The following is a 13,564-nucleotide window of genomic DNA, read 5'->3' as shown; positions in this document are numbered from 1 at the left end:
GAAAAGTGAGGAAAGGAGGAAAAGGAAGGAGAGATGAGGGAAATGAAAGGAAAGGAAAAAGTGAGGAAAGGAGGAAAAGGAAGGAGAGAGGGAGGAAGGAGAGATGAGGGAAATGTAGGGAAAGGAAAAAGTGAGGAAAGGAGGAAAAGGAAGGAGAAAGGGAGGAAGGAGAGGTGGATATCGCTGGAATGACTGTCAAACCGGCGACTGCTCCGTGAGACTGATTCGACATCTATTACCTGCATAATCCCTCAACGCCAACTCCGGCTATACGGGCACGTGGCACATTTTCCGGAACCTGATCCTGCTCATCGGGTTGTCCTTAGTGGAAGAGGCCAAGGGGACGCCCGCGGAGTTCGTGGCTTGAGCATGTCGATAGATCCTGCCGGGAGGTACTCGGGTTGGGAAGAGGGCCTGCATGGAGACAAGCCGTTCCTTACTACACCCACTTCCTATAATACAAGCTGTCACTTCCTATCAGCCCGCTTCCCATGCTACAAGCCGTCACTGCCCAGGCCATTCCCTTGACATCAGTTCCAGCAATATCAGTACTATGTCAGACTCTGTTCCTAACGAGCTTTCTGAGGACCACTTATGCGGGTTAATGGGTACTTCCAACATGGTAATTTTCTCCGTTAATAGCAGTATGGCGGAAATGGGGCCTAAAAGAATGAGTGGAGGTTAAGTGTGAGGAGGTTAACGTAGGCGAAAACGGTTTAATAGAGGATGCCGTTGGTTTCTGTGTTGGTGTGAGATCTTTTATTATTAATTTATCTCATTCATTTAATTTCTTCTTCCATATTATTATTATTATTATTATTATTATTATTATTATTATTATCATTATTATTATTATTATTATTGCACACACACACACAAGCACACACACAAACAAACACATTTTTAACTTACAACTCATGAAATCGAAGTTGTCCGCAAGTTATGATTTATTTTGATTATAATACCCAATAAAAGAAAAATTCTCTCTCTCTCTCTCTCTCTCTCTCTCTCTCTCTCTCTCTCTCTCTCTCTCTCTCTCTCTGATTATTTTTTGCATTCTTTTTTCTTTCATTTGTTTCTTTTTCTTTAATTTTCCATCTTTCTCTCCTTCTTTCTATCTTTTCTTTTCCTTCTCTTCCCTTCCTTGTTCTTTTTTTCCATTTCTCTCTCTCTCTCTCTCTCTCTCTCTCTCTCTCTCTCGACACCCACCAGGTTCTCACACACACAGAGAGACGCCGATCCTTACCAACCCAGTCTGCCCTGTCTTATAACTCACCCCGGCGAGCTCTGGTTAGGCTGGGTGGGCGGCTGGGGGAGGACGGAGGGGAGGGGGAGGGAGAATGTGGGGTGATGGAGGGATAAGGGGGGGCGGTGAAGTGGGGAGGGGGAGAGTTGGGGAGGAAGGAGGGTTGTGTGGGGGTTTGTGGAGGAGATGGAGGGGTTAGGAAGTGTGTGTGTGTGTGTGTGCGTGTGTGTTGGGGAGAAGGAGGAAAGGGTGGGGGGAGGAAATGGAGGGGGAAGTGTGTAAATATTGGGGGTGGAGAGATGGAGGGGTAAGGAGGTAGGTGCTGGAGGAAGGAAGGGAGGGAGGAAGGATGTGTGGGGGAGGGAGGGGAAGGCAGTCTAAGGGCAGGGAAGAGAAAAGGGAAGAAGAAAGGCTCATATGTGGGAGGGGAGATAGAAGGGGTAAGGGGGAGGGAGTAAAGTGGGGAGTTGGGAGGAAAGGAAGGGAAGGGTTGTGTGGGGAGGGAGAAGAGAAGGAAGAAAAGCCTTGTATGTAGGGGGGTGAGAGGGGAGGGAGTGAGTGTGTCTGTCTGGGTGAAGGGGCAAGATTGGGGGGGTGAGGCCCAATACTGATCCAATAATGTGTAATCTGTGACCGCTATCAAAGGTGGGATTGGCTGGTCGCTTCGCTGGGAATCTTGTGCTGAGGTGAAGGGAGGGAAAGGTTTAAAGGGAAGGGTAAAGGTGAAGGGTTGTGGGAAAGGTTAAGACGCTGGGATGTTAGAGAAGGGAAGGGTAGGGAAGGATATTGGGGGAGATATAGGGAAGTGAATGAGGGTGGAAATGGGAAGGAATGATGATGGGAAGGGGAAGACGGGATCTATAAAGGGAAGGGATGGGAGTGGAATAGGTAAGATGATGGGGAGGTGAAGAAGGGAAGGAGAAGGAGAAAAATGAAGGCAGAAGGGAAAGGAAGGGGATGAAAGTAGGAAAGTTAAGATGCTGAGAAAATTGAGAATGGAGGGGAAGGGAAAGAAAGGGAAGGGAAAGGGATAAAAATGGAAAAGATAAGATATTGAGGAGTTGAAGGAGAAGGGAAGAAAAAGGAGGGAGATGAAGGGAAGGGAAAGGGATGGAATGGTAAGATGAGATGTCGAGTAGGTGAAGGAAGGGGAAGGGAAGAAGAAGGAAGGAGATGAAGGGAAGGGAAAGGGATGGAACGTGAGTGGGGAAGGCAAGATGCTGGGAAGGTTAGGCAAGGAAAACGGGGGAGATAAAAGGGGAAATAGGGAAGGAAAGCTGAAGGAAAGATTAATAAGAGAAGGGAAATGGAAGAGAATGGGAGAGGGAGAGGGATGGAAAGGAAGATGGGAAGGGATGCTGGGAAGGGTAGGCAAGGAAAACGGGGGAGATAAAAGGGGAAACAGGGAAGGAAAGATTAATAAGAGAAGGGAAATGGAAGAAAATGGGAGAGGTAGAGGGATGGAAAGGAAGATGGGAAGGGAAGCTGGGAAGGGTAGGCAAGGAAAACGGGGGAGATAAAAGGGGAAACAGGGAAGGAAAGATTAATAAGAGAAGGGAGATGAAAGAAAATGGGAGAGGTAGACGGATGGAAAGGAAGATGGGAAGGGATGCTGGGAAGGGTAGGCAAGGAAAACGGGGGAGATAAAAGGGGAAACAGGGAAGGAAAGATTAATAAGAGAAGGGAAATGGAAGAGAATGGGAGAGGGAGAGGGATGGAAAGGAAGATGGGAAGGGATGCTGGGAAGGTGAGGTAAGGAAAACGGGGGAGATAAAAAGGGAAACAGGGAAGGAAAGATTAATAAGAGAAGGGAAATGAAAGAAAATGGGAGAGGGAGAGGGATGGAAAGGAAGATGGGAAGGGTAGGCAAGGAAAAGGGGGGAGATAAAAGGGGAAACAGGGAAGGAAAGATTAATAAGAGAAGGGAAATGAAAGAAAATGGGAGAGGTAGAGGGATGGAAAGGAAGATGGGAAAGGTAGGATGCTGGGGAGAGATAAAAGAAGAGAATGACCCTAGACCACCACCACACCACCATCACGACCACCATACCACCACCACCATTACAACCACCGCCACAGGTAAGCCCAGCAACCCAGCGATCATCACGCCGCCTTCCCTCAGGTGGATCAATATTGACAACACGTCTCGCCTCGCACACAACAAACACCCACAAGACGACCACCACCATCACCACCAGTATACCCACCACCACAAACAACAACAACAACAAGGTCAAACTCCCTCTACTACCCTGTTACAAGAGTCTTCCCTCCCCGTTCCTCCTTTCCTCTTAAAGCAGCCTAAAGACACTCACTTATGTCCCTATTCGATACTGTTACAAACTTCTTTCACCCCCAATGCGACACTTCCAAGACTCCTTCCCTCTTCCTTCCCAACAGCCTCAAGACACCCTCCAATGTCCCTATCAGCGTTACCATATTATCGTACTCAGCCACTAACCGTATCGCATTTTCCGCTTTCTGACCCACAGCTATCGCAAACAGACACCAATAAGTATTGATTTTAACGATAACTTTAAGTGGAATTTCATTATCTGTGTGGGTAGGAAAGTTTCGGTCCCTAGAACTGATAACTGCGATGTTCTGAGTACGATAATCTGGCAATGTTGGTCCCTATACGAAACTGTTGCAAGAAATCCGAACCTGACCTTTCTTGTGGTCACCCTGCACTCTTTTATGGGAGCAGTGCTAGAGGGCTTTTTTGGGGGTTTTGTTTTTGTCCTTCCCCCTTGAAAACAGCCTCAAGAAGCTCCCCATAGGACCCTTTCCACCTAAAACTGCCTTGTGAAACTACCTTTATGACGAGTCCTACCCCTCAACCTCCTTTCCCCTTCCTTTCCTCTCCCCTTTTTGTTTTTGTCTGTTTTTGTCCTTCCCCCTTTAAAACAGCCTCAAGAAGCTAAAACTGCCTTGTGAAACTACCTTTATGACGAGTCCTACCCCTCAACCTCCTTTCCTCTCCCCTTTTTGTTTTTGTCCTTCCCCCTTTAAAACAGCCTCAAGAAGCTCCCCATAGGACCCTTTCCACCTAAAACTGCCTTGTGAAACTACCTTTATGACCGTGTGACGAGTTCTACCCCCACCCCCTAAAACATCCTCAAGACACTCCCCATTCAACCCTTTGCCTAGAAACCACAGTCCTTCCGCATCCCCCGCCTCTCCCCCTCACCCCCCCCCCCCCCTAAAACAGCCTCAAGACACTCCCTATTCATCCCTTTGCCTAGAAACCACAGAGTCCTTCCCCATCCCCCGCCTCTCTCCCTCCCCCTCTCCCCCTTACCCCCATCCCTAGCAAGATACCCATTGAACTATATTTGATCGTTTTTGGGGGTGGACTTTTTTTTTTCTCTCCCGCATCTTTTTGTTGTTTTTGATTTTGTCTTTATTGAAGGAGCGTGTAGAGTTGCCTTGACAGTATTTCATTATTTTTTGTTAAGTATATGTTTGTTTTTTTTGGTGTGTGTGTGTGTGTGTGTGTGTGTGTGTGTGTGTTCAGTCCTTGGTCTTTCTCCTTCAACGTAAAATAAACAAAAAGTATAAGAAAAAGACAAGCTCGGGTTCGAATCAACGACCAACACTTATGAGACTCGAAGCTTCAATCAATGAGCCACAAAACAGCCCTAATCAGACTTAAAGTGACTATAACAATGATACCCTTACCTTCTATCTTTACCCAAACCCTTTCCCTTTACCCTTTCCCTTTACCCTTCCCTTGAACCAAACGGCACTGAAGCAGAGATTCGAAACACCGACCAACACTTCTGAAACTCCAGCAGCTCTCACAGCCCTCAACTTAATCCTCAGAGATGGATCCTCCAGAACAATATATTAACACTGCCAACATGAATTTTAATATATTGCAATCTCGGGGAAATACTTTAAGAGACTCGAAGCTTCTTATACTGTTCCACTCGACGACTCTCAAACGGAAACTAAGACGCTCTCAGCTCTCATAAATTTCTTAAGGCCACAAAGAAAGAACAAAAGGGTAGGTAAATAAAGCAATCAACAAGGGTCAGGTATATTGCAGTGTATGTACTGAATAGACTGAAGCCTCAAGAGAAGTATTAACCATGTAAAAGTTAACCATTCAAATCAAGTGGTCCTCTTTAACAGGTATAAAAGGTAGACACTCAACAAAGGTCAGGTATATTGCAGTGTATGTATTGAATAGACTGAAGCCTCTAGAGAAGTATTAACCATGTAAAAGTTAACCATTCAAATCAAGTCATGCTTTAACAGGTATAAAAGGTAGACAATCAACAAGAACATAAGGAGTCTGCTAGAGGCTGGTTACAAGGATCAGGTATATTCAGTGTCGGTCAGATGTACCTGTTAATTATTCATCAGGTGTGCATAGGATGATTATAAAAGGCTTCAGAAAGGCAAGAAACATAAGGAGTCCGCAAGAGGTCGGTAGAAATGAGGCAAGGGAGCGGTAGTTGGACAGAAGGGTTGCAGAGGACGGTCACCCCACGGCAATAACTCGTAAAGGACAAATCAAATACGGACGCAGTGAAAACCTAAGCCTAACGCCGTGATTTGTGTGGGTGGGAGAGAGAGAGAGAGAGAGAGAGAGAGAGAGAGAGAGAGAGAGAGAGAGAGAGAGAGAGAGAGAGAGAGAGAGAGAGAGAGAGAGAGAGCAATGGAAGAAAACAAAACATGGAAGGAAAGAAGGAAAAACGGATAGAAAGAAGAAGAGAAAGATGAAAAAAAGAAAGAAAAAAGAGAGAGAGAGAGAGAGAGAGAGAGAGAGAGAGAGAGAGAGAGAGAGAGAGAGAGAGAGAGAGAGAATGGAAGAAAAAAGGAAAGAAAAAAAAGGAAGGAAAGAAAAGGAACAAAAAAAAAGATAGAAAGATGGAGATAAAGATGGAAAAAAATAAAGAAAAAGAAACAAATGAAAGAAAAAAAATGCAAAAAATAATAAAAATTCAGGATACGTTTTATTTTTACTACTCAATAAATTCATCATCATTTTTTCTCCTGTAATAAAAATTGAACACGAATATAATAACTACCACATCACCTGACGGAACGATAATAACGATAATGATTATGATGATGATGGCTCCTAACACCACACGAGGTTCTTGGCACAGGACACGAACGAAAACAAAAACAAAAATAAAGAATAAGAAAAAAGTCCAGACTCCCATCACCATAAGAACAGGCTACGGATGGACAATATGGCTCCGTAAATCACAGCAACGGTATATATTGGTTGTCGTGAGAATGGTGGTGGTGGAGGTGCTCGGCCGGTGTCCACTATCAAGTATTCAGCTCTCTCCCCCGCCCCCTCCGCGCCCCCCACCACCATCGCTCAAGGGGCACTGCACGATGACTGGCCACGTTTTAAAGCTGGCATGTACTCCAGTCCGTATTCTTGGACCCATCGAGCTGCACCCATTGCTACGGAGGGAGGAAGGAGGGGGGAGGAAGGAAAGAAGAGAGGGAAGGGAGGGAGGAAGGGGGGTAGGATAAGGAAGGAAAGAAGAGAAGAGAGAGAGAGAGAGAGAGAGAGAGAGAGAGAGAGAGAGAGAGAGAGAGAGAGAGAGAGAGAGAGAGAGAGAGAGAGAGAGAGAGAGAGAGAGAGAGAGAGAGAGAGAGATGGAAGAAAAAAAGAAAAAAAACAAGGAAGGAAAGAGAAGGAAAAGAGATAGAAAGAAGGAGAGAAAGATGGAAAGAAATAAAGAAAAAGAAACAAATGAAAGAAAAAAGAATGCAAAAAATAATCAAAATTCAGTTTCCATTGATGTTTTTTTCCTTTCCATGCAAAAGTTGGGTTAATATATCACAAACATCTCCAAACAGTCCATGGAAATCCCAGTTACTTCTACGAGAGAGTTTTTAAACAGACGTATCGGGCTGCTCCTATTGCCACGATCATTAACCAAGGCCACAGTAGATTAACCAGGTTCTCATTGATGTTTTTTTCCTCTCCATGGTGCAAATGTTGGGTTAATATATCACAAGCGTCCCAAAACAGTTCATGATAATCCAAACAACTTCTACGAGAGGCTTTTTAATGGTTGTTGCTGGCCTGTCGAGTTTTTATTTTTGTTCTTACCATAAAGGAGGCAGATCAAGGGCAAAAAAAAAAAAAACATAATACAAAAAATCCACCGAGATGAAGACTTGTATTATTTCCGAATCTTACGTATAGTGTAAAAGAAAAGAAACAAAGGCCCACTAAGCTAAGCACTTATTATATTATTTCCGAACCTTACATATTCGGTGTGTAGTTCAGTCTTAAAGGTCTTAAAGGTGTTATGCGTCAGCTTCCCCCGCCGGGAGACAAAAGTGTGGCCGGGGACGTGTGGTATTAGATCCTGCTGGTTACCTCAGTTTCCCTCTCCCAGGCGTCCCACTGCCAGCACGTTACTCAGCCTCGAGGGCCTTCCAGCTATTACAGGCAGGTATCAATGTGCCGCATCCTGGTTATGGCACACACACACACACACACACACACACAGAGGTTTGGAACAGACGTAAGTGAAGAAATAGTATCGGCGAAGAGTGTGCAGAGCTTCAAGGAAAAGTTGGATAATTATAGATACGGAGACGGGACCACACGAGCGTAAGCCCAGGCCCTGTAAAATTACAACTAGGTAAATACACACACACACACACACACACACACACACACACACACACACACATACACAAAAAAGGGGGGGGGGGGATGATGCAATACTCCCTTCTTTATATCGAACGATTGATAAGAACATAACATTACTTTCGTACACAGACATAACATTGCTTTCAGAACACAACGGGTACGCAAAAGGCCGGTAGATCTAACACAAGGCAACCCCTGTGACCCTAACGCCACTTAGTAACCTCGCTATCCATGAATCACCTAACCTTTTCTTGAATCTAACGTATTAGCACTCACTACATGACTTTACTGAATCAAATTGTCTGCAAATAGTATACGTATGTGTGTAGGACGATAAGATAAAAGTGTGATTAAATACTTGATAAAACACACTTGTATGAATCTTATAATGATACAAATAGGTAATTACATAAAAGGGTTGTGCAGTCAAGTGGTGGTGGTCGTGTCTGATTACATCGCCCAAGGATTCGAACCCAGACTTGAAGATTCACTACCGAGCACGTTAACCAACACACACACAGGAGAGAGAGAGAGAGAGAGAGAGAGAGAGAGAGAGAGAGAGAGAGAGAGAGAGAGAGAGAGAGAGAGAGAGAGAAGGAAGAACAAAATATAAAATAAAAAGAAGAGAGAGAGAGAGAGAGAGAGAGAGAGAGAGAGAGAGAGAGAGAGAGAGAGAGAGAGAGAAGGCGTGGCGTGAGGGGGTTGGGGGTTTACAAAGGGCAGGTGCATGGCCCTATCACGCGCCGGCCGCCCTCTGATTCATTCCACACGCTTATCTCATGAATGCATTGACTTACGTGGCAGCGCTCGTGTGTGTGTGTGTGTGTGTGTGTGTGTGTGTGTGATTAAAGACTTCAAAACAACCAACACATACGAAGGGAGAAACGTTTTAGATTAAGGGGGAGGATGAGGATGAAATTAGTCAACGCTTATTAGATACTAGCTGTTAATTACCGTCATGCATCGACTTGGGAACACGGCTAGCATTTACATCAAGGGTGTCTGGAGATGGGGCAAGGAGGAATAGTTACCCCCCTCCTTGGAAAGCTATTATATTCCCGTTCAGTTTCTTTTACTAGTTATAACAGAATTAATATTTTTGTCTAAATCTCAGGAAACTTGGTGCTGCAGATACTGGGAAACTATCTGCGCCAGTGCCTTGTAATTCACCAAGGAAAACATGTAATGTGATTTATATATGTATAGGATCGATCTATACATTGCACGTGAAATAATAATATAGAAACGAACACGTACCTGGACTATGCAATAACCAGTAACTAGATCTATACAACCCGCGAGGAAGAACAATGTGCTCGTATTAAGAAACAAAGAGAAATATGAATAGCCTACTACAACATGTATTTTGGAACAAACACAACAGTACGTAGACTTGTATACAAAACCAAGATCAATACACCCCACGAGGAAAGGCAACGTACCATAATTATAAGGACATACAAACGTGAATAGCCTACTTCAATCCAATCCAATTTAGCTTCGGGGTATAGCCTAGTACCATATAAGGACAAACATGAATAGCCTAGCCTACTTCAGTCCAATCCAATTTAGTTTCGGGGTATAGCCTAGTACCATATAAGGACAAACATGAATAGCCTAGCCTACTTCAATCCAATCCAATTTAGTTTCGGGGGATAGCCTAGTACCATATAAGGACAAACATGAATAGCCTAGCCTACTTCAATCCAATCCAATTTAGTTTCGGGGTATAGCCTAGTACCATATAAGGACAAACATGAATAGCCTAGCCTACTTCAGTCCAATCCAATTTAGTTTCGGGGGATAGCTGAGTACCATATAAGGACAAACATGAATAGCCTAGCCTACTTCAATCCAATCCAATTTAGTTTCGGGGGATAGCTGAGTACCATATAAGGACAAACATGAATAGCCTAGCCTACTTCAATCCAATCCAATTTAGTTTCGGGGTATAGCCTAGTTAGTACCATATAAGGACAAACATGAATAGCCTAGCCTACTTCAGTCCAATCCAATTTAGTTTCGGGGTATAGCCTAGTACCATATAAGGATAAACATGAATAGCCTAGCCTACTTCAATCCAATCCAATTTAGTTTCGGGGGATAGCCTAGTACCATATAAGGACAAACATGAATAGCCTAGCCTACTTCAATCCAATCCAATTTAGCTTCGGGGGATAGCCTAATATTTGCAACAGCCCCTTTGATGCAGTACTTCTCATTTTGACTTGTTGATGGTCTTCTTTTCGCTTTCTTTTACGTTCTTTTCCCTGGTTTATCATATCCTACGCTTGCTCACTCTAACGTACGGCGAATGAACTAATGTAACTCCAGTATATACGTGAATGGGTCCTGCAATCATACTCAGCTTTAGGACACTCCCTCGAACTATTCAAAGCTTTGGTGAGTGCTGCATTGCGCTCGCCACGTCACACACACACACACAGTTGACTTCCCTTGTGTACAGAAACAGCCAAGGAAACACTTTATCGTTTTATGGAAAGTAGGAAAAGAAATTAAGGAAAAGTAGACATGGAAGGAATTGCTCGGCTAGACAAACTGAACGCCAACAGAACGAGAAATCACAGCCAACTTAAAAGCCAGACAGTCGTAGAAAGATTAAAGAGTACTAAAACAATAAGGGACCACAAATACCTAAAAGAACACTTAAACAAAAACCTCTTCAAAGAGTTACATAGAAGCACAGGTCTCGGGAAAAACAAACAAACAAAAAAAAAGTAGAACGGACGGTGTCACTGTGAACGAGGAGGCGTGACGAGGCACTTAGCACGGTCACACATAGCAGCACAGGTGTTGGGGATGGCTCGTGTGCGTGTGTGTGTAGGACAAAGGGAGGGAGAGAGGCCCGGGGGTGTTAACCTGTCACTCGCTGCTTGATCAATGGGAATGGGAGTGTCAATGCGCTCTGACTAGAAGGCAGTATTAGTTTTCCTTTTCTTAGGCTACCGCGAACTAATACAAACTGGTGTCCCGCCCACCGAATTCCCTTGTCCCTCCTACCACACCCGTTTCTCACCCATTATTACTGTTCACAAATCATACAATCACTGCTTTCCTTTCCGCCACACCCTCTAGTCACCCATTTGTACCGTTTACTATTCATACAAAGCTTGCTATCCCTCCTATCACACCCCTTCGTCACTGATATTACTGTTTACCACTCATATAATCTCTGCTGTCCCTCCATCACACCCCCTTATCTGTTTACTACTCTTCACTATTGGTTGTGATGCAATGTCGGTGTTCCTGGTAGTCACAAGCACACCCCGAGGCATGCAGTGAATTCTCAGGCTTTGGGACACACATTACGGAGGGTAACTAATATAATTTCTGGTGTCACGCCCATCACATCCCCTCGTCACCCAGTGTTTCTGGTGCTTACTGGCTACTGGAATGTCGGTGTTCTTGGCAATCACAAACACACCCCGAGGCGATTCTTACTTGTGGCACGTATTACGAACAGTTACAATCACTACCGTAACTTCCTCCATTGTACTTGTCACCACTACTGTTTGTTGCTACTCGTGATGCAATGCCGGTCTTTCTAACGCTTCAACACCCACTTCAAAGCATAACTGATAAACGTGACAATAAGACTCGCATGTCAAGCACTGTTACAATTACTGCAGTCACCGCTACCACATAACACTTGCCTTCAGAACTCCAATAATACCGGTTTTTCCTAGTTTTAAACCCCACCCCAAAATATGCATAAGAAAGATATTGAGACACACACAAAGTACTGTTACAATTACTACAGTCACCGCTACCATCACTTGCCCATAAGAACTGTTTACTGCTACGTGGTGTTAGTGATACTCGTATAATGTTATATCTCTCTTATACATGAACCCCCCCTCCCACAAGCATACACGGCACTTACAAATATCAAGAACTGTTACAATTGCTGCAGTCTCCCCTACCACCACTTGCCTATAAGAAGTAGAATGTTTACCAATGGTGTTGGTGATACAGTACTCATGATTTTGACACCCGCGAACCCAAAGCCACTCACCAGCACCCACAAGGCATTCAAGACCCACCCCGTTCCCCTTGACTGGCCTGCTTCGTCACCGCGGCCTGCGTGTTCTGTAGCCTGCATGCATCATAAAATATGGTCACACTACCTAGCGACTCCCAAGACACCTGCATTGTTTCCGAGCGTGGCATGACCTGACCTCCCGTGATCCAAAGGGAGGTCACCAGGTGTTTTCAGGTAACTAGCGCACACCTGGTTCACGTCGTTCCCCAAAATAACCATATCAAAACTGCAGGAACCCAACCCATGCGAAGCTGCCCCGGGTTCTGCAGCCTTTGACAGCAGCACCCGGCCAGCCGTCCACGTGAAATCGATAACACCACTCGGGACGCCAGAAGCACCGCCATACTCACCCTCAGCGACATTGTGTGATGAGGCGGTGGTAGTAATCCCTTATCCACATGCGAAGTGACACCCGGCGAGCGAGCGGGTCACGCGGCCACCTGCCATAGCCCGGGTTCGCTGTGCACTGCTGAGCCGCGGCACCGCCAGCCCCGCGCAAGTGCCAGGCGCCGCCCACCCCATCTGGCGGCCACAGCGATGCTCTCACACACCCAGTGACACACACACACGTTGTAATAATTGCAATCCTACCTGTTATTACTCATTTCAACTAACTGTTTCTATAATCCCGGGGCAGGGGCAGGTGACGAGCTCCCCTCTTACCCTCACCCCATCTGGCGGCCACAGCGTTGCTCTCACGCACCCAATGACACACACGCGTTCTTAGAATTGCAATCCTACCTGTTATTACTCATTTCAATTGAATGTTTCTATAATCCCGGGACAGGGGCAGGTGACGAGCTCCCCTCTTACCCTCACCCCATCTGGAGGCCACAGCGTTGCTCACACACCCAATGACCCACACGCATTGTTATAATTACAATTCTCATTCTTATTACTCATTCAAGTTGATTTCATGTTTCTATAATCGCTGGGAAGGTGATGGCTAAGCCCCTCCCCCAATCTGGCGGCTGGCATCACTATACTCACATACACACACGTAATAATTAAAATTTTCGCTCATATTGCTAAATTCGATTGATGTAATGTTCCTAAAATTGCTGTGCAGTGACCAAGCACCCCCCCCCCCCCACAGTTATGGCAGGCAACACCGCTTCTATGTGCCAAGATCCAAGTATTCACGGTTCTTCCCAATTTGTGCGATTTAATGGTCGGTATTACAAGACAAATTCGCTTCTCACATCACCAATTTCTAGAGGTCAAAGAAGGGGTCAGTCAGATTCTTACGAGTGTTTCTTCAGGTTCATGGTACAGAAGGGTCACACTACCACCAGGGTAAAAAACTACTACTGGAAATGCCCACAACTACGAAAGTCTTGTCAAATAGGTGTTCTTGGACGAGGAAATGTCTTATAATACGACCCAATATCTTTCCATAATCCTGTAATGTGGAGACAGTGATGGGCTTGCGCCGCGTGCAGTCGAGTTGGTACCTCACACGCCCATACATGTATCTACAATTTCTAATGATTAGTATCCTATCTACTGTATCTTATCAAGTACCATGTGCTGCCTATTATCTTCGACGGTCAGCAACACAGGCCCGTAATTTTGGCAATTTTTGCGGGGGGTTGAGGGCATTATAGGTTCATGA

The 13,564-nt window shown here is 45.1% G+C and overlaps 1 protein-coding gene across 1 annotated transcript in view; it reads right to left on the bottom strand.

Annotated features, from left to right (window-relative positions):
- Nucleotides 1–12,546, bottom strand: part of LOC126980850 (ankyrin repeat domain-containing protein 29-like) — a 75,241-nt gene extending 62,695 nt beyond the window's left edge. Inside the window, exon 1 of the mRNA XM_050831152.1 lies at nucleotides 12,300–12,546. Coding sequence (XP_050687109.1) covers nucleotides 12,300–12,311 — 12 coding nt within the window. The 5' untranslated portion in view covers nucleotides 12,312–12,546. The remainder of the gene's footprint in view (nucleotides 1–12,299) is intronic.
- Nucleotides 12,547–13,564: the final 1,018 nt, after the last annotated feature.

Source organism: Eriocheir sinensis, chromosome 45 (genome assembly GCF_024679095.1).
Source record: "Eriocheir sinensis breed Jianghai 21 chromosome 45, ASM2467909v1, whole genome shotgun sequence".
Taxonomy (NCBI): domain Eukaryota; kingdom Metazoa; phylum Arthropoda; class Malacostraca; order Decapoda; family Varunidae; genus Eriocheir; species Eriocheir sinensis.
The sequence above is the reverse complement of the archived record's forward strand: the minus strand, read 5'-3'. Positions and strand labels throughout refer to the sequence as shown.